The 26,458-nt window shown below is 39.3% G+C and overlaps 1 protein-coding gene across 6 annotated transcripts in view; it reads right to left on the reverse strand.

The window, feature by feature from the left end:
• RALGAPA2 (Ral GTPase activating protein catalytic subunit alpha 2) overlaps positions 1-26,458 on the reverse strand; it is a 324,226-nt gene that overhangs the window by 90,582 nt on the left and 207,186 nt on the right. For all 6 annotated transcript variants that reach the window (XR_005984381.1, XM_041732346.1, XM_041732348.1 and 3 more), the window contains 5 exons: positions 24,787-25,558; positions 23,890-23,961; positions 19,125-19,248; positions 17,286-17,441; positions 11,465-11,623 (listed from right to left, as the gene is read on the reverse strand). Coding sequence is in view for 5 of the 6 variants with exons in the window: in XM_041732346.1 (XP_041588280.1) it covers positions 11,465-11,623; positions 17,286-17,441; positions 19,125-19,248; positions 23,890-23,961; positions 24,787-25,558 (1,283 nt within the window). In the remaining variant the exon portion in view is untranslated. The remainder of the gene's footprint in view (positions 1-11,464; positions 11,624-17,285; positions 17,442-19,124; positions 19,249-23,889; positions 23,962-24,786; positions 25,559-26,458) is intronic.

The raw sequence follows: 26,458 nt of genomic DNA on the forward strand, positions 1-26,458 counted from the left end.
CCATCAAGAATTGATCCGTATAAGATCTATGGAGCCACAGAGCACATGAGAGTGCTTAGAATTTAACATATTTTATCCTTATAAAAATTTTAATAAAATTTTCAGTTATGGACTCTTCAGTCTTTCTGGCAAATAATATAATTGCTATTTTTTTCCAGTGGGAAATTTATTGTTCTTCAATGCAATTCTTGAACTGATTTATCTGTCACTCATTTTGACATCTCAAGCATAATTTTATGGGCCCAAATATACTCTTTCAGTTCGTAAATTCATACTGTGGGATTGAGAACTTCTGGAGAGGGAAACTGTAGCAGGTCCTGGAATCCTAGATGGCAGAGGTAGAAGAGCCCTTCAAGATCATCTGTTTTGACCGTACTGATGCACAGATGTGGAAAGGGGAAGGAATGGCAGTGTCCTCTGGTAATGTACAATGCCACAAGGTCACTAGCAGGGCGATGCTCTCCGAAGGGGGGGCCAGTTGGAAAACAGCTCACTGGACTCGGGCTTAGTTTCTTGAAAGATAAGTGCGAACAGACTTAAACTCTATTTTGCAGAGCCTGGGGTAGACACAGAAAAGAATTTCCAAATAGAGAGAAAGTCCCTTTAGGAAACAATCATGGCATCTCCATGACTGTCTTTTAAAGTAGGTTAATGGATTAACTAACTGGGCCTATAAGGGATTCTCCTGTGACGCCTTTACAGTCTGTAATTCTTAGTAACTGGAATGAAAGTAGTATACATAATTAATTGATCTATTTTGAAATAAAGAGGTTATTTTGGGCAGCCTGGGTGGCTCAGCGGTTTAGCGCCGCCTTTGGCCCAGGGCCTGATCCTGGAGACCCGGGATCGAGTCCCACATCCGGCTCCCTGCATGGAGCCTGCTTCTCCTTCTGCCTGTGTCTCTGCTTCTCTCTTTCTGTGTCTCTCATGAATAAATAAATAAAATCTTTTTAAAAGAGTGGTTACATTAAGACAGAATAACAAAAGAATCATAGAACAGGGGTAAAGGAGTCCAGGAATATTTGATTTTTGATGATGAGTCCAATGGCTGTGGCTACTGCTATAAACTCCCTATGCTGGGCCAAGGTTCTGAGCTCAGCGCTCACAGGCCAGTATGTAATTTCCACAATTCCATGAGGCTGACACTTTATCTTTATTTTACAGAGAAAAATGTTGTCAGACTGTCTGCCTTTCTAAGCTTATCAAGATCAGAGTCCTCACCTGGGGCCATGGATGCTCTCAGCTCCCTCAGCCTTCCTCTTAGCCCCTTTCCCCCCTTCTTTTTCCCCTCCCCTGCCTGCAGTAAGCATCCTTCCTCATTCTTAGTAAGCTCATGCTTTCTGTAAGGACTTTGCTCTTGCTGTCCTCTTTGTGTGATGCTCTTTGGGGGCTGCGTCTCCTGCTCCTTTTGGGTCACCTCCTGGGGCGTGTAAGTATCACCCTCCCCAGAGCTTTCTGTACCCACTAATGCCCCCCTTCATCCCTGGTAATTTTCCTTGCTCTGAAGTCAGCTTTGTCTGGTATTAATACAGTTAGTCCAGCTTTCTACTTATCTGTGTTAGTGTGGGATATCTTTCTCCATCCCTCTACTTTTAATCTGTGCTTTTATAATTTAAAGTATTGGTTTCTCAGGATGTTTGGGTGGCTCAGTGGTTAAACAGCTAGCTGCCTTCTGCGCAGGGCATGACCTGGGGTCCTGGGATAGAGTCCCACATTGGGTTGCCTCGAGGAGCCTGGTTCTCTCTCTGTGTCTCTGCCTTTTTCTGTGTCTCTCATGAATAAATAAATAATATCTTAAAAAAAATAAAGTAGGTTTCTCATAGACAACATATAGTTGTTTTTATTTTTTAATCCACTGACAGTCTTTTTTCTTTTAATTGGTGTATTTAGACTGTTGACATGTAATGTAATGACTGATATAGTTAGATTACTATCCATCAGGTCTGTTAGTAGATTTCATTTGTTCCTCTTGTCCCTTCCTATTCTTTTCCTGCTTTCTCTCTTTTTTTTTTTTTTTTTTTTTTTTGAGAGAGCACATGCATAAGTGAGGAAGGCGGACGGAGGGAGAGAAAGAGAATCTTAAGCAGGTTCCCTCCTGCCTGACATGGAGCTCAATCTCAAAACACAAGATCATGATCTGAGCTGAAACCAAGAGTGGGACACTTAACTTACTGTGCCACTCAGGCACCCCGTGCCTTCTCTAATTTTAATTGAGCATTTATATAATTCTAGTTTTTCTCTTTTCTTAGCATATTCATAACTTTTAATTTTTTAATTTATTTTTTTTTACTTTTTTAAGTGACTGTTCTTGAGTTTGACATATACATTTGTAACTAATCCAAGTCCTCTTTCAAACAGCACTATTCCACTCCACAGGTAGTACAAGTACCTTACAACAGGGTATTGTCAATTCTTTAATTCCATCCTCATAATACTGCTGTCATTCATTATTTATCCAATCATTGAATACATGGTTGCTATTATTATTTGGAACAAACTGTTATCTGTTAGATCAATTAGGAATAAGAAAAATTAAAGATTCCATTTACCTTATTTCTTCTCTAAAACTTTTCCTTTTAAAAGTAGATTTGTATTTCTGATCTATATCATTTTCCTTCTTTTTGATGAATTTATTTTAACATTTCTTGCAAGGCAGCTCTACTGGCCACAAATTTCCTAAGTTTTATTTGTCTGAAAAAATATTTTTTTCCTTCACTTTTGAAGGATACAGAATTCTATGTTGGTTTCTCTCTTTTAACACTTTAATCAAATTGCTTCTTGCTTCTATGATTTCTGAAGAGAAGTCAACGGTAATACCTATCCTTGCTCCTCTATAGTTACTTTAAAACTCTGGTTTCTTTCAAGATTTTTCCCTTTGTTTTTGATTTTTGGTAGTGTCTTAATCTGTTTGGGCTGCTATAACAATGTATCATACATTGGGTAGCTTACAACAACAGAAATTTATTTCTAACAGTTCTGGAGGCTGGGAAGTCCAAGATTAAGATGTCAGGAAACCTGATATCTTGTGAGAGCTTGCTACCTGGTTCATAGATGGCTGTTTCTGTGCCCTCACTTGGAGGAAGTGGTCAAGGGAGTACTCTGGGCTCTCTTTTATAACTAATTTCTTTTCTGAGGGCTTTACCCTGATGACCTAATCATCTCCCAAAGGCCCTATCTCCAAATACCATCATACTGGGGTTATGTTTCAAAAAATAAATTCTGGGGACAGGGGCACCAACATTCAGTTTATAACACATAGTTTGAATGTAATATATCTAGCTATAGATATTTTAGAATTTATCCTACTTGATATTTTCTATGCTTCCTGGAGTTGTAGTTTGGTATCTGTCATTAATTTGAGAAATTCTCATGTATATTAAAATTACATATTAAAAATACATAACATACTTAATTATAATTTCAAATATTTTTTTTATTCCTTTCTTTTCCTCTTAGTATTGCCATTAGGTGTGTATTATACCTTTTACAACTGTCCCATAGGTTTTAAAGGTTTTGTTCATGTTTTTCATCCTTTTTTCCATTTGCATTTCATAGGTATTACCATTGACTTCTCTTCAGAAATCATAGAAATCAGGTTTCTACTGATTTATCTTCAAGCTCACAGTTCCTTTCCCCAGTTGTCCAGCTGATTGATGAGTTCATCAAAGGTATGCTTCATTTCTGTTACAGTGTTTTATATTTCTAGCATTTCCTTTTAATTCTTTTTTTAAAAAATATTTTATTCATTTATTCATGAAAGACACAGAGAGAGAGGTAGAAACATAGGCAGAGGGAGTAGGTTCCATGCAGGAAGCCCGATGTGGGACTCAATCCCCGGATCCAGGATCACACCCTGAGTGGAAGGCAGACGCTCAACTGCCAAGCCACCCAGGCATCCCATCCTTTTAATTCTTTCTTGGGAGTTTGCATCTCTCTGCTACACTAGTCGTCTCTTCTTGCATGCTGTCCACACTCTTTCTATTATAACGCTTAACATGTTAATCATAGTTATTTTAAATTCCTGGTCTGATAATTTCAAAATCTCTGCCAAATCTGGGTCTGATTCTGATGTTTGTTCTGTCTCTTCAAGCTGGTTGTTTTTTGTTTGTTTTTTACCTTTAGTATGCCTTGTAGTTTTTTGTTGAAAGCTGAACATAATATACCACATAAAAGGAACTGAAGTCAATAGACCTTTAGTGCGAGGCTTTATGTGTGTCTCTCTTGGAGTTAGGCTGTGCTTATTTTCTGATTCCCATGTTTTTGTCTACCTTGTTGTCTCCCTTAAATAAGGTCTTAGATATGTAGTTCTTTCAGTTGTTACTTTACAAAAGTCCTTTTGATATAGTGATATGGCATGGGAGAGAAGTTCCACAGACCTATGATCTGATCTATGATCAGGTCTCAGTGTTTCAGTGAGCCTGGATCTCTAGGCTGTGACCTTCATAAGTGCTTCTTAGTTTTTGTTTTTCTGTGTCCTCCCACTTTCCCTTTAGGTGAGAACAGCAAAGCTAGAGGGAGCTTAAGTTGGGTGCTTCCTCTCCCACTAGGTAACAGCTCTGGTAAAACACTTCCTCTTGAGGATAGGGCTGGTTAAGAAGAACAGAATGCTCCAGGTTTATCTCAAAATGGCTTCTTTCCCCACCCTCTGCTGAAGCACGAGGGTTCCCCCTGCCCCATCCTCCTTGTGAGAAAGTGGTAGGGCTCCTTGAGGGAAAACACACAAAAGTATGTGTGTGTGGGGGGGTCTCCCAAAGACCAGGCCCCTCTTGACTCTAACTCTCAGATTTGTGTACAGGGAGCCTCCAGCAACTGATCAACTACTGTTGACATTTTCCTACCCTGTTATTGGTTCCCAGGGGTTTCTGTTCCTGGGCTTCTACCATGGCAAGTTATGATTCTGTTATCTGTCTGTCTCTTCTGTTTGGGGGGGTGGCAATTTTCTTTTTAACTTTAAGTCTCTGATGGCTCAAAGAAGACCTGCTGATTCTCAGTTTGTTCAGCTTTTCATGTCATTAGGATGGTGGTGATGACTTCTAAGCTCCCTACATGCTGTACTGGAAACAAGGATTCCCCTTACGTGAATTAAAGCAGCTTCATTCTTATCCATCCTATCACTCTGTTTTATTTTCTTTATAACACCAAAGCTCCTATCTGAAAGTCTCTAGTTCAACCATTTATTTACTTACTAGTTGGCTGTCTCCCTTAGTAAAACTCCCTTAGTAAAAACCAGGAGTATGAGACCACAGGTCTTTGCCACATATCTGGCATGAAGCAGCCTCAATAGATGCATTGCTTGAATGACTGAGAGAAGGCCTCTGGCTCCCAAGGCTCAGACCACTGGACACTAACCAAATCTTTTGTCCCCCTGCACATTTCTAGAATAAAACCTGTCATGATGGTCTGTCTTTTCGCTTCATGGAGATGCCCGAAAGGCCAGGATGAAAGGGTTAACAGTGTGGTCCTAGGGCCTTGAGCAGGCTTCTGGTGCTACACCTTTTAATTCGTTTGATGTGTTTGAAAAAAGGGTCCACAGTTAAAACACAGAAACGTAAAACCTGCAAAGACTGACTAAACCTATTTTGAGATTAGCACCTAGAGCACAGAGGAATAGTTAGACAAGGAGCAAAGAAGGATGAAACTGTTACTTTTACTAATTATGAAAAATAATGAGCATCTCCCCCTTATGACAGTACTCCTGGTGTCAGGGTAGAGAGGAATATCAAGGAGCTATTCATAGTCTAAAGTTATTCAGAGTTGCCTAATCTAGGCAACAATGACAACCAACAAATAAGAAAGAATAACCCCTTCTTCCTATCTTAAAATAGTAAGTGCATTTCTTCCTATGACTTACCCTAAAAGCAGTCCATAATCAGTGAGATGAGCTATAATAGAAGTACACATGAAGAAAATCAGACAACAAAACTTCCACAACAACAAACAACAACCTAATGGATTTCAAGTAACACAAAGTATACCTTTCAGGAGAAATTCTCAGTGGTGGACAGTGGGCCTTGTTTCCTTCTCACAGAGGAATTCTGTGTGCTTCTGACACCCTAATGGAAAAATCAGGAGAACACGCCCTGTCTCTTGGACAGAAGGCCCTTCCTACCGAGGCAGCTCAGAGGTAGAGGATGAGAACGGTCCTGATTTCTAACACAAAGCGAGCTCTACCATTTGCCACTCAGTGTACATTTACACAGGCTGGCTCTGACTGCCAAGGGAGGGAGGATAAGGCAAAAAAGAGAGAATGATCTATATATCAAAGGCCAACTGAAAAAAAAGGAAAACAATGTCAACTTTTGAGGCAAATCAATGGAGAAAGAATTCTCAATAGCCAAATTGTTGTAAAGGATAAAACGGGAGCTTGGAGTTAATAATAGGCTATAGATTTTTTTTTTCCATCTGTATTGGAGCTTATCTTATAAATAAATGTTCTTTATTATTCTTTGGCAACTGCTTGTAGGTGACTCAGTCTTTCAAAAACTGGACAAAAGAAATAATATAAATCCCTTGTATCCAGGGAATTCCTTTAATTAGGAGTGGCAATGAATTAGAGAAGAGATTTGTTTTTGATATAAATCTGCAGATGACAGTTGCCTTTCACAAAATTCTTAATGTCATTCCTTTACTAAAAAAAACCTCCAATAACAATAATAATAAATTCCCAAAACAATATATCTCAGCAATACATTTTTGATAACATATTTTTGGGGTACCTGGCTGGCCAGTCAGTAAAGCATGTGATGACTGATCTCAGGGTTGTAAGTTCAAGCTCCATGTAGGGTGTAGAGATTACTTAAAAAAATAAAATCTTAAAAAAAATAATGCCTTTTAGTAAATTCTGGTTATTCAGTATTTTTGATTATCTTTTAGAATAAATGATTCTTCACATATTCAAAAGTTAACAACTTACTTTCCCTGAGAATTTCCCAGAATATTTTAAAGGATATGCCTTAATCTGAAAAAGGTTATTTGGTTGGGGTCGAGATAAATAGGTAAGAAAATTACATATATGAAATAAAAAGAAATTTCCATAACCACATTGAGGTCAAACATACTCCACATATAATGAAGCCACACTAGTAGAAGATTTCCTTTCAAACACAGCTGCCAATACCGGCTATTCTTTGCCTTACATGGGCAAATGCTTTTGTGATTTCTGGTACATCAGCCTTAACCAGTATTTCTGGGCACTGGCTCCAGGTGAAGCTCCTGGGCTAGTGGGCACACACACACACACATACACACACACTCACACACTGACATACTTGCAGTAGTTGCTGAGGCTGCAAGGGAGACAAATACCACCTTGACAGCAACCTGGTGAGTTGGGGTGGCTTAGGGAGGAAAGGAGGGGCATCTAGGAACAGGAGAGTCAAACAGGCCATTGTCTTAAAGGGGCACTTAGAATTCCTGAAAAGGACAGCAGAGGACTTAGGCCCCAGCCTGAATGCTACACCTGAGGAAATAAAAGTCCAAAGAAATTAAGAGACACCCATACCCACTGTGGCAGCACAGTGGTGTCCTGCATTCTATCCTAGCATTCTTTCCTGCCTGCACTTCTCAGAAATGACTGAATCATCCATTTTTCTCCCATGCCCATATCTACCACGGCCAAGTAAGGAGAGTCTGGAGGATATTAACATGTCTTTCACTTATAAAACTGACATTCTGGTGGAGGTGACAAGGAGGACTCTTAGCTTCTCTTGTCTTTACTGCACCCAGTCAAGGCTGCTTCAGCATGTCTGCTCTGCTGGACGGTCACTAACGTGCCTGCAGGTAAACACGACAGAAACACTAAAGCCTACCTTCACAAATACATAAAAAAGCAAATATTCTAATCCTCCAGATTGTTTTTAGTTGTTGAAAAAAGAAAAGCAACATGGCAATATGGAAGCTTTATGAACCCCTTTTCTACAGAACTGGGCATTTAAACAAACCGTTTCAAGCACTCATGTTCTGCTCTATATGCAAGTCTTCCCTGACTACTGACTTAGTAATAAAAGTAGAAATAAAAAATCCCTAGCAATCTGACAATAGCACATTTCTTTTCCATGACCAAAGACTGTCAATATTTACAGGGACAAACTTATTTTTGAAAATAATTTCACAATGAAATCATGTCACTGAACACACTAATATTTATTTTATACAAAGGTCAATAAAAACCTCAAGAAGTGAGCAGATGCTCTCAGACGTGAGGGTTTTCTGTGCTCACACAGCAAACCCACATTTCTTCAACATACCATTTCGCAAATGCTGTGTATTATTAAGAGGAGGCGGATTCTGCCAGGCACATGATTTGTATATTTAAGGGAGGTGTATGGAATGAGAAAGCGAAATATGTTAAATTTCAAAGGACTTGGAAGCAATGCTGCCTGGGAGCTTGTATTACAAATAGCCCTACATTATTACATACGCTATTAATGAGGCGGAGTGAATGAAAGTACAATTTGAATATGCATGACTCTATCCAATGAGCAGGACTTTTGTGTACTGATGAGGTTTTTTTTCCCCCCTCCTAAAAAAGGATTAAAATTATTCTCAGAGAAGTATGGCTGCCCAGAGACCAGTAAAATAAATGTACTTAGACCAGAGTCATACTATATTCACATGAAATATACAGGTGCTAAAAGAATGCTTTTGACTCTACCTATAATTCACAAAACTTGTGCATAATCCTCTCCTCCTCCAAAGAAATATTCCCCAGCTTCAAGCAGCTGTGTCACTACAGTTTCTAAGCAAAAATAACGATTTTAGTGGAGATCCCTAAAAGTAGGCAAGGTTAAATAAACCTTTTGAGTACAAAGCCTTTACTTCCACAGTGAGGAGCACTAGTTAAAAGACTGGGGAATGGGTAAATTATTGGACCAAATGGCTGAGAATTAATCTCTGCTGACTAGCTGTAATCTAACGAGGCGTCTGTGTCCCAGGGAGCCCGCAGCATGTCCCTGGCGGTATGTGCAGTGTGTCGAGTCTGCGTGGCACCCTTTGTCCTCGCTCACAGGCGGCCTTTCCCCTCATTGTCCATAATATCCTCATGCATCTGGGACGCGTGGAATGCATTCATACTAACAGACTTACCATTGTTTTCTCTCAGAAGCTTTGTTGAGCAAAGACTGCATCACGGTTACTGATAATTATATTGCTTAATTAATCAAGACAAAAAAAATTTGCAAATCATTGCCTGGTTGCCAAGCAGGGAGATAAAAAATGACAACAATACAAGCTGAAGCAATATAACAAAAGTAACAGCTATCTGATCAGAAATTCTTATATAATGAAGCTATTAATGCTAAATCGGTTAATGTTAACATTGCTCCAGGTGTCTCTACTTAGATGCAAACAAAAAGGCTAACATTATGGATATAAAAGGCCAAATGTTGCCATGGATTCTGTAACCTGATAGAGAGGACAGCCTTTTCATTTGATTAGGGAATGCAATTTAAATACCAGGGACTGAAGCCAAACAAACAGACTTTCCCTCCACAAGCCTCTTGCATTCACCCTGGGGTCAGTGGTTGGTGAACAAAAGGTCAGCCACACTTGCCCTGGAAATGTCTGGATTAATTTTATTACATTGTAATGGTTTGTACTTTAAATGTGGGGATAACACTAAATTTCCAGTTGGCCATTATTCTCTTCTTCCCTTTAGGCTTTTTGAATTGAAATATTAAGACAGCGATTTGCTCAATTCATCTATCAAAATTTATGAACAAATTTATAAAACTTACATACATTTTCTAAAGAAATTTTGAAAAGGTATGTTAATACTTGTTTAATGCATTAAAAGTGTAATATCTTTTAAAAAAATCACTTTTTAAGAAAGTTAGAAGTGTCACTTTCACACTATGAACTAAAATACCTTTCATGTTCTCTACTCATTACAAAAAATAAAGGTGACATTTTTAGGATGGTAAGTGACATTTTAGAGGGCCATGTTGAAAATGAACTAATAAAGTCAGTTAATCCATACTAAAAATTAAAGAACCACATTTTGCAGATTTGGAAGCTATAGGGCACTAAATCTGTTGGTTGTCTAACATCAACATTTTCAGCTTAATTCTTAAAATTAGTGTTCTTCCTGGACAAACACAAATGTTATTAACACTCAAAGCCATTTTCTTACATGGGTGAAAACTTTACACATGCACAAAGACATGAATCAAAGATAACGCAAATATTTAGTATAAAGAACTTGTGGCTTCATCACTCCACTCCCTGAATAGAAAAGAGGGTTCCCTTTATGTCAGGCTTCTCACCAGCCAGAGTGGGGCTTTTCTCAATTCAGGAGGTGACCCACGCTATGCCTAGTCTGAGAAATGGCTCATTATTTATTCTATTTGCATGGTAGTGACTGTAACCAAAAAGGTACTAGTAAGAGTAATATAACAACACAACAATTACCACTTAAATGGCTTTTATTCTGAGCCAGTCACTGTTCGAAGTGCCTTTCACTTCTTAGCTCATTTAATATGCAGGACTTTAACACTTTAGATTTTGTTATAAATCCCAGGAAATCTCGGTTATCTATTATTATTATTATTATTATTTTAAAGCTCAAAAATAGAGAGTATTTAGAATAGTAACTTTTAGCTCCTTTGAGAGAGTAATTTGGAATGAAAATGAAAATTACACTTAATATCAACCCAGAGCACAAAGTCATTTTCTTGAGGAGTGACTTAACTATGCTACACGTTTAATTCAAAACTTAGAAACAAACCCTCCTATTAATAATTCCAACACAAAAACAAGTCACTATATAAAGCACTGCTGAAATACCACTAAAGACATGGCAAGGATCAAAACCATAGCCATAGCCAATGTAGTACACGGCACAGAACCACTGGATTGTTCCCGCCATTTCCATGATCAATACCAACTGATGTGGCTGCACTGATTCTGTGGCAAGGTGCTTCAATTGTTAAAAATCATCACATGGGTGGGCTGTGCTGCAGAGGCCTAGCCTTCTTCACGGCCATGCCCGCAATCCTTCAGGATTGACCCCTATTAGCGGCAGTCGGAGGCTCAGTGAGCACTGCCTGTCTGTCACGCAAGGTCAAATTCTATACCCACAGCCATCCACAAAATGCTAGATGTGACACGGGGTTCATTCAACTCTTATTATTATTAATCCATGTGTTCCAAATTTGAAATCACCATTTTTTAAAATTAAAAAAAATTTTAAATTCAAAACATTAAAAATACCATTAATGTCTTCACACTATAATTTCCAAAGAGTCTTGTAATACAAATACAGAATTCTGTATTCTTGAGGAAAGATACTCTGAAAATCCCAATTCATATTGAATTTCCATATAGCAGGTGTAATTCAGATACATGTGAGACATGCACCAGTTGGAAAAAAGTCCCCTTTAACATATTTATAACATCGTTTTTCAAAAACAGTTAATCATATGGCAAATGCTATATGTCAGAGCGTACCTAACAGGTGAAAACGTACCTCAGGTTTCTTTGTGATTGCGATAAAGAACATGTGATTCTTCACTGGGTAAATAATGATTGAAACGTCTCCAAAGGCGGTCGGGATAATGCCCCTGCGGTAATCCCTGGAGTGTTCAGACCAGACGATGTGGACCTCGTCGTTCCCCAAGTGACGGAGCTGCAATGGCCAATTGGCTCTTTATTAATCAGAGTGATAACAGCAATTTATGAGGGGTCGTGGCTTACAAATTGAATTATAATACTCAGAGGCAAAAATATTTCACTACTAAAAAAAGGTATGATACCACTGTCTTCTACGAGGATTTAAAAGACACAAGCACATGAAAACCCTGCTCACTTTCTATGAAATACATGGGCACTGAGATGATGCATATAAACATGGCAGGTACATTATGGCAGGAAGGGGTCAAGACCTTTTCAAGAATTTTTTTAAATTAAATTTTACTCTTGTATTAAAGCCTTTTGCTTTATATTGCTGAGCATGTCTCCAAACAATTAACGAATGACATTAGCCTTTTATTCCATATTACAATAGGGCTTCATAAGACTCTTTAATTCAATGGTTATTAAGAAAAAAATATGAATATGAGACCAAATGCCACTTTAACACAATTGTTACCAAATGTATAAAAACTAGATTTGTGACAAAGCTTTAAGAAAAAGTGTGTATTAAATTACCTTTGTCTAAGAAATAATATTACATAAATTTAATAAGAACACTTGATTAGCATTCAGAGAGTGCCTTACTAAATACAAAGGATATTCACATGGATTGTTTCCTTTAATCTTTCCACTAACTCTTAGGCAGATGACATCATCTTTGTGTTATCTGACAGGGAGGAGATGGGTCTCAGGAAGACAAAGGCACCACCTGACCAAGGTGTGAAATCAGTGAGTAGCAGAGTGGGTATGGAGATCTGGGCTGGGGCCTCTAACTCTGTGCCATTTCTCCTGCTCATGGCCATCTAAGTCATCCCCAAAAGCCAACTGTACTGTCACAGCTCAAATAGGGTAGCCCATTGTTTTGGTCATTTTATTGACAAAAAGGCCATAAAGTCCAAAAACAAGTCAGAGACCTCAGCGGGTCTGTGGAGGGCTTAGCATGCCTCCAAGGAAGAGTCTCTTTGAGACTTCCTTCCCGTCCGAGCTTTTCAGATGCAAGAACACTCTTGCTGAAGGTCCTGCATACCAACTGAACATCCTGAGCTATAGAAATCCACACATGAAATTGTCTGGTAAGCCTGAAAGTGTAACTAAAAGAAAGTAGGTTACAAACATTAAAATGTTGGCCAAAATTGAAGTCCTACAACCATAAAAGCTGACTGGAGAAGGCCCTTTAACACCTACTGAAAATCTGAGGTCTGGTTCTCTCCCATGCTTGAGAAGAATGCCACCATGAAAAAGAATTTATTACTTCTCATCTTATTTAATAGATGAGCCCTAAAAATGACTAAATTCAGATGCACTGTTAATAAAATATGTTGTACCAAAGGTAATGTGGTTTTATATTAAAATAAAAAAAAAGGATTTTTGGAATATCATGTATTTAAAACATGTTAGCATAAATAAAATTTTCTTTACAGACTATTTGACCACAAAAGAAAAATCTGAGGGGACCCCAACATGGCCTCCTTTCCATTTACAAGGTTACAAAGGAATTTGGTTTGCTGCAATGCTTTCCTATTCTTCACTCTTTCATGCTTCTGGGAATGACTGTGTAAGTCTATTTTTTAAAATGGCTTAAATTGGTACCCTTGTACTATAGTGAAGTGCATGTGCAGTTGCAGGTAACCCCTACAGTAGGAGGTACACAATTCACCCATGTCTGAACTTGGGCTCTGGGATAAAGGCAACTCTGTGTGTTGAGCACAAGTCATATGATCCAGAACAATTTAATGGTGTCTACAACTTTCTCAATGTAAAATTACCCAGTATATCTCTTTTCTTCTTTTTTCTCTGTCACATAAAAAGGCTAAAAGGGTAGCAGGGAAAAGGTGTAGCCAAGAAGCCATTACCATCCATAAATAGTTAAAGGAAAGACACCAAGTTCTTACAGCAATACTGCATGAATGTCTCTATATTTCTCTATTTCCACCTCTCTTTCTTTTCTCTTTTCTTTTTTAATAAAACATGCCAGGCTCTCTCAACACACTCATGAAATTCAATCGTTTCGGAGTAAAAACATGGTAGCAGCATTATCAGCAACACAATGAAGGCAGGTTTTCAAGGGAAACAGGAATTCTATCAAATTTAAACTTTTGGGGGGAATTTAGGCCAACAGAAGATAATTGTGACAGTGGGGATACTGTCATCCTGTAAAGAGGGGCAAACTTCCAGGTGGTTTTGTTGTGCTCTTTGATAAGCCAGCACAAAAGTCGCAATGGGAACAATACACCACTAAACACCCTACAAATGTGGTAGCCCACCTAATGCTAGCACCGTAAAACCTGTGAGGCTCCTTTCAATCTAGAAGTGTAAGTTGCTTAAGGCATTAGCTCTGAGGTAATACAGTGATTACTGAAATTTTGCAGTCACTCTCTCTTTTCTCAATTAGGTTCCTCAATTATATAATCCAAATAAGTTTCTTCCAATTCTGTTTGGACTGTGTTCTCAGAACCGCAGCAAGGGAGAACAGTATCCCACTGACAGACCCATCCCCCCAGTGTGGCATTTCTGTAATTAAGGAAAAGCTATTTCTGTGTGGTAATGATATAATATTCATCTTCTCAAAGCTTTCAATGTCATGTGCTCCAGATCTCTGGACAAGTCACAGTTTAATTAGCTAACTCTCAAAACTAAGAGCGAAGGCCACGGGACCCACTGACTGGTAGATCTGGAGCAAAGAGCAGAAACATGCTCTCTTCTACCTCAGACAAGAACCCAAGCCAGTGAAACAAGTAAAGCTAACTCAGCCAATATGTCCACCATGTCAGAACATGAAGGAATACTCTGGAAACTTCACTGTGTTGCTCAGTTTAAAAGGGGATTTCATTACAAAGATGTCATTTTGTAAGTTCTGGAGAATTCTGAATAGAGGTTCCCAAATTGAAATCCACCAGTGAGTTTGTTGTGTGCGCACAAGTCAAGCTGGTATGACTCATGTATAATGTGGGAGAGACTGATGAATCTCGTCCTGGGATGGAGCTGTCATTCATGCCAGCAATTGCTTCAGTTGCACAACAGGCTCCAGAATGTGTGGATGCCTAACAGGCTCGGAACAAATGCTTGGTTCTTCAGTCTTAAGAAATCAACCCTATGTCCTGCCACTTCTCATCCTGACAGAGTTTTAAAGTTCCTCCGCCCGGGCCATTCTGCCTGCTGCTGCCAGGCGGCATGCACTGGTGACACTGGTCATGGTACACACCTAATAGGCTGACCTCCTTTCCCGACTAATTGCATTACATCGCCAGCTGGCTCCAGAAGGAGTCGTCTGTTTGATTGAAGAATTCCTGCTCCTCAGTGGGCCCGGCTGCTACTTTTACTAAGTAACAGTCAGGCCTGACATCCCCATTGTTCAGCTGACAGTGTGCCCATCCTAAAATCTAAGTTTTATTTGTAAATTAACCAAGAAACTTCCTGCCAGAACAGTGCTGCCTGGAGACTGATAATGTGGGCCTTTCATCCCTTTTCACTCGTACTGTATCACTGCCAATTTGTTTTTTATGCGGCTGGCCAGCCTGAGGCTATAAAAGCCTTGTAAGACATAAGTGCAATTATAGTCCTGGAGTCAAATGAATTGGACAAATCCAATAGCACAGCTCTGTCCCCACTCTGCAAACCCCTACAGCAGTTAGATTAGCTGTGAAAAATCTAATCTAGCTAGAGCTAACAAATTTCTGCAGTGAAGGATCAAGAGTTCAGTATGGGGTTGCAACCGGATTGCAGAATTGAAAAAGTACCCCCATGACAGGGGCAGAAGAGAGCATGAATCACTTTAGAATTTTGCAGCTCATTTTTAAGCTGTTAGGGACAATTTAGTTAGAAAAAGACAAGGAACTGTGGGCTGCTGTTACTGTGACTGATTTTTAGTCTGGCTGTGAGACATCCTGATAAAGAGAGTTTGTCACTAATGATGCTAAATCTCAGAGCTTCAAAAGGTATCAGCTGAATTTTGATTATTACAGTAGGGAATCTTTCAACCAAGCAAAGCCTTGCAACATTATTTATAGCAAGGCGTTTTAACAAGAAAACATGATGTCTTTTCTCAAAAAAGAAAAAAAAGAAGAGAAAGAGAAAAAAATAAAAGAATCCTACCTAGGAAATAATTTTTAAAAATATTTTAAATAAACCTATTAACAAAATAGTTCTTGGTCATAAAAGAAAATCATAGAATATGGCAACACATTTGTGGATTAGCAGCAATTTATGATGTACTACAAATAAAGAGGATGTCGAAGCCTTCCCTAAGGTCATGGTAATCTGAAAGAGAGCAGGGTCCCCTTCAGTAAGAATGTTGCCACCAGGGTGGCCACCAAAATCTAAGACATGGAGGCAGCTCCTCTATGGCCATCATGCTTTGCACAACCCAGACACTTAGTCACTGTGAAAGCTGTCTGTGATTGTGCCATGATCCAAGTTCTGAGATCTTATGGACACCACTGCCTACAATATAGGTGGTCTAGACATCTGGGGCTGCAGTGATGATAAAGCAAAACTGCAGAGAAAAGAGATGAGGCGGTAAGAGCAGGGTCTACTGGCCCGTATCAGTTACCCTCTCATAGGGCAGGTAAGAAAAGATTCAATTAGACCGTGGGCAATGATGAGGGCTGACATTAGCGATCTTACACCAGGCACCATGCTAAGCAGTTTCACAGGCATTATCCATTTACTTCACAACAACCCTGGGACATAGGCTATTTTTAATTTCATTTAGTAGATGGGGAAGTTGAGGCATGGGCCAGTAACTGGATATACAGTTGAGCCCAGGTTCTGCCTGTCTCCAGACTTTGGCTATAACCACCATACTGGATCCTTCAATGGCAGCCTTAGCTCCTAAATGAGCTATTTTCCCACCCATTCAGGTGCTGTCTGCACTTGTCTTGCATCCTTGTAGAAAGAGAGCGGGTGTGAGGTAGGGATTCCGGCCTACCCACCACCAAGCTAGTTGCAGTTGTTCCTTTCATCTGGAGTCAGATTTCTAGGCTTCCTTCCCAGACTAAAATTCTTCTGTTAAGGTGCTCATCACCTCTAACAGAGGATCACCTGAGGTGAACATCCTGTAGGCTAGAGGTTAAAGGCCATGTTCCCCTGGGGAGGTCTTCAGAGGTGAAGGAGGTTTCCTCTGGATTCTAGAGAAAATTGCCTCCAGGGCCCAAGTTGGAGAGAAACAAGGTTAGTACCAAATGTAGGACCCCTAGGCAGGAGCTCACCTGCACCTGTCATTCTCACAGATATTGCCCAACTGTCCTCAGCAAGCCTGAGAGGTGCCTGCTTTCTCAGCTCTCTGTCAGTACACGGTCCTTGCATGTTATGACCTTTGCCAACTGAGAGGTCAACAATGTTATTTTCTGTCAGTTAACAGTCAGGTGAGGGAAGATCCAAAATTAATAACTATGAAGACCCTTCCTTTCCCTAAATCTTAATCTCAGGATTTAAGGCTTAAATGATCTGATTGCTTTTTCATTTCCTTCTTTGTCTAATTTGTGCCAAGCTAGATATTTCAGATTAACTACAACTGTAGCTTAAGAAGAACTACACTGAAGTTGCATCCAGAGGAAATCAGTCTTGGTGCATGTTATGCCAAGGCCTTTGGTCTGGACTATGAGAGCCCCACCTACAAACAATGGCAGCTTAGGATGGTCCTCAGAGAGGCTGCTTACCTTTTTCGTGAGTGAATCATCTGAGTCTGATGGCATCCGAGTTGAAACATGGAAAATCACTTCCACAGTCGAGGTAGCATAGTAAGGGGCAGTCTGCCCTGTGCTGCCGTTGCGCTGAAGTCCACCCATGAACCCGCAGTGGGTTGAGAGATCCACCTGATGCAGGCAACAAAGAGGAACGAGTGAGGGTCAAGCCTGAATTGTCCTCATTCACCAAGCAGGAATGTCTGTTTTTTAAGAAAATCTATTTTCATTTTTATAGCTTTCTGATAACAAACAAATGTAATACTAAGTTAGATAAAATTGAAACATCAAAGAAACATTAACATGAAAGTGCTCTTAAATCTTATCAACTTAAGAAAACCACCATCACAAATTTAGTGCTTATTTCTCTAGTTTTTTTCCATCCTGTATGTATGTATATATGTGTTTATATGTTTACATGTGTGTATTTATGTGTATTTATGTACACATATACAGAGTTTCCCTACTAACAGATTTATGGGATTAGCTGCTTTCCCAAACACTGCTGTGTGGTCAAACCATAAGGAGCATTCAAAGGAATGTTTTGGTAGGATGATGTATTAAAAGGTACAGATGGTTTAAAATTTAACGGCCATTGCTGAAGTATCATTCAAAGGAGTTGTTCTGATTTACACCACTAATATAAGTTGGAATTACTCTTTTTCAAGCTATGGTGTGAATGCTCACTTGTTAGTGCCAAGGACCCATTTTTTTAAATTTAATTTTTCATTTTTTTTTCAGTAAAAGCACCTGTTGTAGCATAATCCAAAAAAAGCAATAGAAGAATCTCTTTTGTGCCAAATACAATCAATATATACACTAAATTAATGTTCTAGTCTTTTCTTAAAACTCTAGTTAGGAATGTGTGGCTTAAAAAGAATATTAGTTAAATGATTAAATATATTCCTCAGCAAATAATAAGACACTTTATTAGTAATAAGGATAATTTATTGGAGTACAGGAACTCTTTTAGACTATAATTTACTTGACATTTTATAAAGCACATGGTCTTGACCTTGATATAGGCTTCTCCTGTCCCTATCTCCATATTAGTTTCCTTGCTTAACATTTAACTATCAGAGACAAGTCTTATTTATGCCCCCAGAGAGTTTCCCACAGCACAGATAACCAGGAAACCAAAACAAAAGTAAGGAAAAGTAAGAAAATGACTTCAGATATGCTGATTTCCATTATAACTACTCTGAGTTCTTTTAGATTCTGAAAATATATTTTCCTTTAGGTTTATGTTCTTAGAGACAGATGGGTGTGTGTGTGTATAAATGTATATGTCCACCTGTCAAAGTATCATTTAGTAGAGAAAAAGCACACTCTTTCAATATCAGTCACTCTGGGGTCTCCCTTAGGGAAACAGGTTGGCTGCTAAACCATCATGGCTACTCTGTTCTATTTTCATGACAATTTGTGACTTCATCCAGCTCTTTTTTCATGTTTTCACTCACCATGTCACTGATTTATTTTCTAATCTCCATATGATAGCCAAAGCCAATGCCTCTCTGCCCATATTTATCTTCTCATACCACAAACTGTCTATGGCTGAATAAGCCAATCTGATTATTTGGTACAGATAAAAAGCAGATGAAATAATACTAAAGGGAAAGTTATAGGAAACAAAAGTTCATGTATGAAGTACTGAAAAACAACTAACAGAAGATGTCAAACTTAATACATTCACTAACTCCAGGATGTTATCCATACTAGATTTGAATGTGAAAGCTTATATAATTGATGTCCAGTTTACATATATATCCTTAAATAGTGCTGGTCAATAAACAGCTCCTAAATGAAATTAATCACCTCCCATCCAAGTCCGGCAACAAAATCTTCATATGCTTGGCTTCCTCTTTCATTGGAAAGGATTGAACACTTGTCTTCTTGACCTTCAGCAATGTAAAATACTGCAATTTTGTGCGTTTCGCGGCTATAAATTTTTAAATTTAAAGAAGTTAGAAGTCTAATATTTAAAATTTTATTTCACTACAACCACTAGCATGACTCCTGATACAGAGCTTACATTTATGGAGAATTTACTAGGTAAGGGTCGGTCACTGTTCTGAAGAGGTTTGACTCACAGTTCTTATTTATTCCCTGCAAATACTCTAAAGAGACAAGTAATTATCATCACCTCCCTCATAGAGGTGGTTGAAATAAGGAACGGAAAATTAAACAAAAAGCACACATAGCAAGCAGGAGATCAGAAATTGAAGCAGGGCAGTCTGGTTCTTGAGATCACTCTTTCAGACATGTGCTATATTTAACAGCATGTTAGAACACACACTGCATTTCTGGTGCAAAAAAGTATGTGAAAGCACTTCACACAGATATCAACTGAGACTAGATCTATGTGACTGCCTATAGATCTATATTTTACTTAATGCATTTTGAGATAAGGATATTGGATAGCTCCCTGACTAGAACTGTAGAATGTGCCAACACTTTATAAGAAACAGAAGCTTCTTCCCAGCAGAACACACATAGGTACTTTCTTTGTGGAGAGATCTACCCACTCTGTGCTCCAACTAATCTGAGGTAACTTAGTAGGGTGGACAGATGTCCAGGGAAACCTCTTAGGCCATATAAACACTTCACCCACTTCCTCCATGATGGATTTTGGGCATTTTGCTATTAAATCAAGTAAATGTGATGTGTATTTTGAGGAAAAAGGAGTCCTGCCTTTTGGCCTTTTGTAAAAGGCAAAAGGTACTTGACATATAGCAGCTGCTCAGTTAAATCTCTGTTAACCAGAGACCCAGTGCTATTATATAAATATTTTAATGACCAATTTCTAAAAATTATACCCTACAGTGTAAAGTGTCAAAATCACTAGACTTTTACCCAGAAGTTTGGTGATAGTTTAGAGATGAAGACACTGTGCTAATTCAGAGCTTCCATTAAGAACTACTCATTCCATGGCCCCATCACCCAAGAGTTTTTACTCTGGTCTCTATTTTCTAAAATTTCGGATTACCACCTGCATAGCAGTTCCATCTTTATTATTATTTTTGCATTGCATTCTGAAAAATCTCATAGGAAAAACAATCAAGTGCTCAAACAATACAGAAATGTTACTATTGTCTTAATTGTTCAACATCTCAACAGTATAATCTGATTAGACATCTACTGGTGGAATTTGGACTCCATATTTTAACATATTTGTTTTTTTGTGTTTTTTTTTCTTTAAATATTTTATTTATTTATTCATCAGAGACACACACACACACAGAGAAGCAGAGACACAGGCAGAGGGAGAAGCAGACTCCATGCAAAGAGCCTGATGTGGGACTCGATCCTGGATCTCCAGGATCACGCCCTGGGCTGAAGGTGCGCTAAACCGGGGATGCTCTATTTTAACATATTTGTAAATATTTCCTTCTGCAGGAGTTATGTTTCTATTTAATAAGCAGAATGAAATGAAATTCAACTAAAAAGGTAATAAAAATTAATCAAGGAGGAGAGTACTCTCCTTCTATTTACCTACGTAGCCTATTCATTCCCCCCATAGATTACGTAAGAGAAATGCACTTAAGAGGAACATTAGAAAATATAGAAAGAGAAGAATAAAAAATTCACTTACATTCCTTGTTTTTATGTTGAAATTGCAACTGTTATCATTTTTGGATGCGTTTTCAAATACCATCGTGAGAAGCTACTATATCCTGTTTTACAATTGATCATTTTTACTTAAAATATTTGTGAACACTTTTTTATTGTGTATTTTTATTGTGTAAAGATGCATCACACAAAAGTCACCATTTAAACCATTTTTGAGTGGGATCATTTTTATGCCATATACTTGTATGACAAAGTTATTAATAGTTGTGTAACATTCTAGTATATGAATACACCTTATTCCAAATCCTCGTCATCACACATTTAAGTTGCTTCCAGTTTTAAAGACAGTGTGCTTTATCTTTGATATGTCCTTAGAATACATTCATAGGAAAAGAATGTTGATCATTGCTCATTTTTAAGGGTTTTGATAAGTACTATTCTGCTGCTTCTAGAGAAGGTGGACATCCTGAATGCCCTGACTGGTACGGTATAAGCACACAGTTGAGGGTACCTCTCTTAATGGGAACAGTTTGCTGGGAGAAGAGGGAAGTTTTGTGGTGATGGGTCCCAGGGACTGATGCTCTAGAGTAGAGATCTTGTGCTCTCAGACTTTCAGAAAGCCTGTCCTTATGCAGCATGGAGCCCTGAAACTGCCACACCATTTATTCCCTGAGTGACAGGCAGGAAACACTGGCAGTCTAGAATCTGAATAGTTTATTCTAAGAGCCTCTAATTTGGAGGCTAGGATGATGACAGTGTCCATAACCTATGACCTGAAAGACTGTCTCTTTCAAAAAAAGGAAGAAGAGTATAGTCACTCAATTTCTTTCTGCAGCTCTTTCTGCATATTCAAAAGTCCTCGGCATGTGATTATTCTCTATTCTACACACATTCATAAACATATCAAGACCATCTGAAACAGTCTGAAACAGTTTTGTTGACTCTCCTCAAAGTCCAAGCTTTTTATATTTTAGCTGCTCACAGGTCCTTGAGTCCTCATTAACTCAACATGGGAGCATAAGAGCTAAGCCCCAGTGACTGCCTGACTAATGTAGGTGTGAGGAAAGGTGACCTTTAGCTGTAAACATTCATCAAATTTCACATCCTCCAAAATGTTAGCACCACAGAGAGCCTGCTAAGATCAGACGCTGTGTCTGGTCTTATTAGAGCCAGGCTTTTGAGATGATAATTAGCAACAGCACTTCATATCCATAAGCTGCACCACCAATGCATGAAGGAGCAGGTAACTCAGGAACACATGCGCATAAAATCAACAATTTCCTCTTCCTCATTAGAATGCATTTTTCTTTCTTATTAGGAATAGACTAGAATAGCTCAGTTTCCTTGTGCTGTCACATTAAAAAGCCAAACAAAGAAAAAAAAACACATGATTTTAACTTTCACCTTACCATGTGGTGACAAGAGGTATTAATATTTAAAAGAGCCCACTGTGATTTGCATGTATGTTCATCATACTTTTTACATCTTCCCTATCTTCACAGTATAGAGATGAGAGTTGCAAGACAGTCTCTACTTTTCCTAAAAACATGGTAGGCAGGAACTATACCTTAACAGCAGGGAGATAAAGTGGTATCAGAAATAAATAGAGCCACTGTAACTAAAAGTTGAGGACAAAGTACGTTCCTACCTGCTCAGTGACCAATACATGGGACAGTCTAGATCTCCGATACCTAGAGTCCCCAACCTATTTCCATTTTTTATCTCAAAAAGAACCTCAAAAACAACCTTTATAATAAAGTAAGTTGATATATTTTTTAAGATATTAAGAAGATGCTATATCCAGGAGTTGGGGTTTTAAGCGAAGGTTAATCAAGGGACAGAAGATTGGCTGATCAGCTCTCCAAAGCCATATTTTACAGCAACAGCACCCCAGGGAGCTCATTCAATTGTACCTCATGCAACTAAAGTGCATTAACACTCAACAAATTGGCCACAATTACAAGACACCAATGTATTCACTTAATTCTAAGAAGCATGGAATAATTCAGCATAAGCTTGAAAAGCCAAGTTTGGAACCCAAGTGACTGCTTGTTTAATACTGGAGGACAAGAGGGAGAGAGAAGTAAACCCCTGAGTCCTTCACAAGAAACCCCTCGCAGAGTCTCCACAGTGAATTTGGTCTCTATTCCTCTAGAGACAAAGCAGCATAACAACAATTGGGAAACTGAATATGGTGAAGGGTGATGTGAAGAATAATGGCTTCAGGTTTTTCATCTGTAATGAGCTATCTAATGATATTCCTGCAGAGAATTAAAGGAGGACAAAAAGCTATTTTTTAGAAAATGAGCTTTTTAAAAACTAAGATTAAAGAAGCAGTTGATTCATGACTTTTAAGCACCTGTTTTGTACCAAGCACTACACTTACTGTTGCCTGAGATGGTGTTGGAAGCACACATTTCCCCACATCAAAAACTGGTCATGAGTTTATCTTTAGAATTGCTTTTAAGACTGTACAGAAAAGGGGCAGAGCTGAGATTTTACTAGCTTTGAGAATAAGGCTCACTACTAGGGAGTTACTAACTGAAACACACTGGTTTTAAGCTTGCCAATGTTGCAGAGCAGGGACTACAGCCAGTGCACGGGCACACAGCACGGGCTATGAAGTCAAACTCACTTGGTTTGAACAACATGATTACGTGTGAACACAGGTAGGCTGTTTGAGCTAGGTAAGCCTCTAATCCTCCCTAGAGAAAGAGGTGGCTGCAGAAATTAAATGAGAATGAATGTCCACTGGCTGCCAAATGAAAAGGTCCTCAACCACAGACACAGATTAGGTGGAGGCAATTACCTCTTCTATTAGCATAGCAAGCATGTATGGTTATCTTCAAGGATAAAAATACTAAAGGTATGGCATGTGCAGATGTCACCAGATTCTAGTTACAGAATGACCTTTGGGTGTCTTTGTAAGTGGACTCATTCCTGCAGCTCTGTCATCCAAGAACACACAATGACAGACAGGAAGGAAGTGATCTAATATACTTTCACATACCACTGACGTGAGTCCAGATTTTTTAGCTCTCTCAATAGTTTTGAATTTTTCTTCAAAAGATGGAAATTCTTTCTATAAAAAAAAGAGATGGAAGAAAAGCTGAATAACCACAGACCAATATTGCCCTTTCCAATCAATCAATTAACAAACTTACTGATTCATCCATCCATGTACCCATCCATAACCCTCCTCATTCATGAAATATTTGTGATCTGAGCCCACAATATGAACTCCATTCTCCTTAAGACATTCAAAGGCACCAAAATTCCACGGCATCCCATGACTATCCATTGGCACTGATGGCTCTGAGGTGAATGAGTGTGTCACTGATGTACATGAGCCTGTGCCTGTTTTCACTATCAGCTCAAAAGGAGAATCCCTTTTCCCTACTTCTGTCCTTAGCAACTCCACTCCACAGTCAGGGTCCAGCTCAAATCCACCCTTCCACAGAGGTTTCCTCACCATCCCACATTTTGTATCAGTTTAACTGTTCCTCTTGGACTCCTGTGTCATGCTATCTTTCATCAGAGTTGTGCCAAGTCTACCTCCTTCACCAGATCTAACATGAGATGGTGGCTTATTCATCTTTGTAGTCTATCCACATCTTTTGTGATGACAGAAGCAATAATGGACAGAACAGTAATTAAAACACACATGCACACAGAAAATGTCTGATATCCTTTAAAATATACAAGAGATGTCTGAAATTCAATCTCTGTCTTAGTACGGCACAATGAGTTCCACCTATAGCTTTAACTTAGCAGCACAAAATAAGCTGTAAATGCAGAAAGAAAGATCTCCATTTGTATTCTCTGCTTCCCAAACTTCAAATTGAGAGCAAGAACAAGCACCCCAAAATAATGATAAAATAGGTGAAAGTCTAGAGAGGATTGTTACCTTCTGTCCCAAGAATTCATCCCCAAGTCATCAAGCAACAACCTGCAGAAATAAAAGGGTCCTGGTGGCTCCACTGGGGAGGGCTGCTCCTGGCTGGAGACTTTCATGGCCAAGTCAGAGTTACACCTCTGGATATAGTCATCTTCTTGGGCCTTCTGGCGCAAAATGACCTCGATGATTTCCTTCTCCTGGTCACGGTTCATTCCCCGAGGTGGGGGAGAGGGCTCATTTAGATTTAACTGTGATGGTAAAAGGCATTCCGGACTAGTGTGGCCAATGTTTTCAAGTAATTTGTCAAGGACATCATCTCCCTCTTCAGTTTGAGAAAAATCTTTCTGAGCTCCCAAAGCTTGAGGTTGCCAGCCCGAAATCAGAAATGCTGGATTTGTGCTGCTGGGTGCTAAGCAGCCCTCCAAAGGTCCATACAAAACCCTCCCATCCCAAGAGTATTTCCCTGAGATATCCCGCACAATTACTCGGACGTCTGACAGGGTGCCCCCTGGGGAGCCCCCCGCAGGCCCTTCTGAGGGTGTCTGAAGGTAGGAGATGAGGGTGCTGTCATTGAGCACAAAGAGCTGTAGGTTTGGGCTCCGGAACACCTCGGAGGACAGCTCGGGAGCCTCCGCGTGCACGTTGTCGTGGTTCTCGCTGACTAGGCTGTGCAGCACGGCGGGGCCCCCACGAAGTGGGAAGTGGCCCAGGTGATTCACCAGGTGGGCCATCACCATGCGGGCGGTCAGAGGGATCAGCTCCAAGCTCCTCCTCTTCCGCTCTGGGAGCCAGGGTAAGGCAACAGACCAGACAGTGGAGAAGGAAGGTTAAAATCTCTACTTGGAATGTTGGATTTGTTTTAGTCTGGGCATTTTTTCCAGCTGTTTTTTGACACTAATTCTACCTGAATAAAAGTACAATTTAAATAGATTACTAAAAGAACCAACTTTCACAAAGATCTCGTTCTGAAAGGGATACTTAAAAATCTGGAGATACAGCAGTAAACAAGAGAAAGTTTCCTGTCCTGGAAGGGCTGGTGGTTAAGGAAGTTCTGGGAGTTGGAAACCTATAGCTGGAGAGGATCTGGTGGGAATGGTGGTGGGCTGGGGGTCCAGGCCCCAGGGGTTACCCTACACTCCCCTCACCAGGGTAAAGGCAGATTCTGCTATAGAAATCAATCAAGCCTTGGTAGATGGATTCAAAGCAGTTGGCATTCTTTGCAAGAATGTATGTTTTGTTGTTTGGGAATTTTAAATATTTAACAGAATCTGATATATTAATTAACTCATGGAAATAGGCTTTAACTGAATTTGCAGTTGATGATAAAATGCCCAAGGGCAACTGACTTACACAATTTTTAAGGCTTCAGGGGCACCTGGGTGCCTCAGTGGTTAAGTGTCTGCCTTTGACTCAGGGCCTGATCCCAGGGTCCGGAATCAAGTCCCACATCAGGCTCCCTGCAGGGAGGAGCCTGCTTCTCCCTCTGCCTATGTCTCTGCCTTTCTCTGTGTGTCTTTCATGTATACATAAAATCTTAAAAAAAAAAAAAAAAAATTTTTAAGGCTTCAAATATGTAGAAAGACAGACACTAGCATGTAAAGGTGGGCTCGGTGAAATGCTGGAGGTATAAGGGAGAAGCAGAGAAATAATCTGTAAGCATATAATGAAACAACCACTTAAG

The sequence above is a fragment of the Vulpes lagopus genome, chromosome 18, assembly GCF_018345385.1.
Source record: "Vulpes lagopus strain Blue_001 chromosome 18, ASM1834538v1, whole genome shotgun sequence".
NCBI lineage: Eukaryota > Metazoa > Chordata > Mammalia > Carnivora > Canidae > Vulpes > Vulpes lagopus.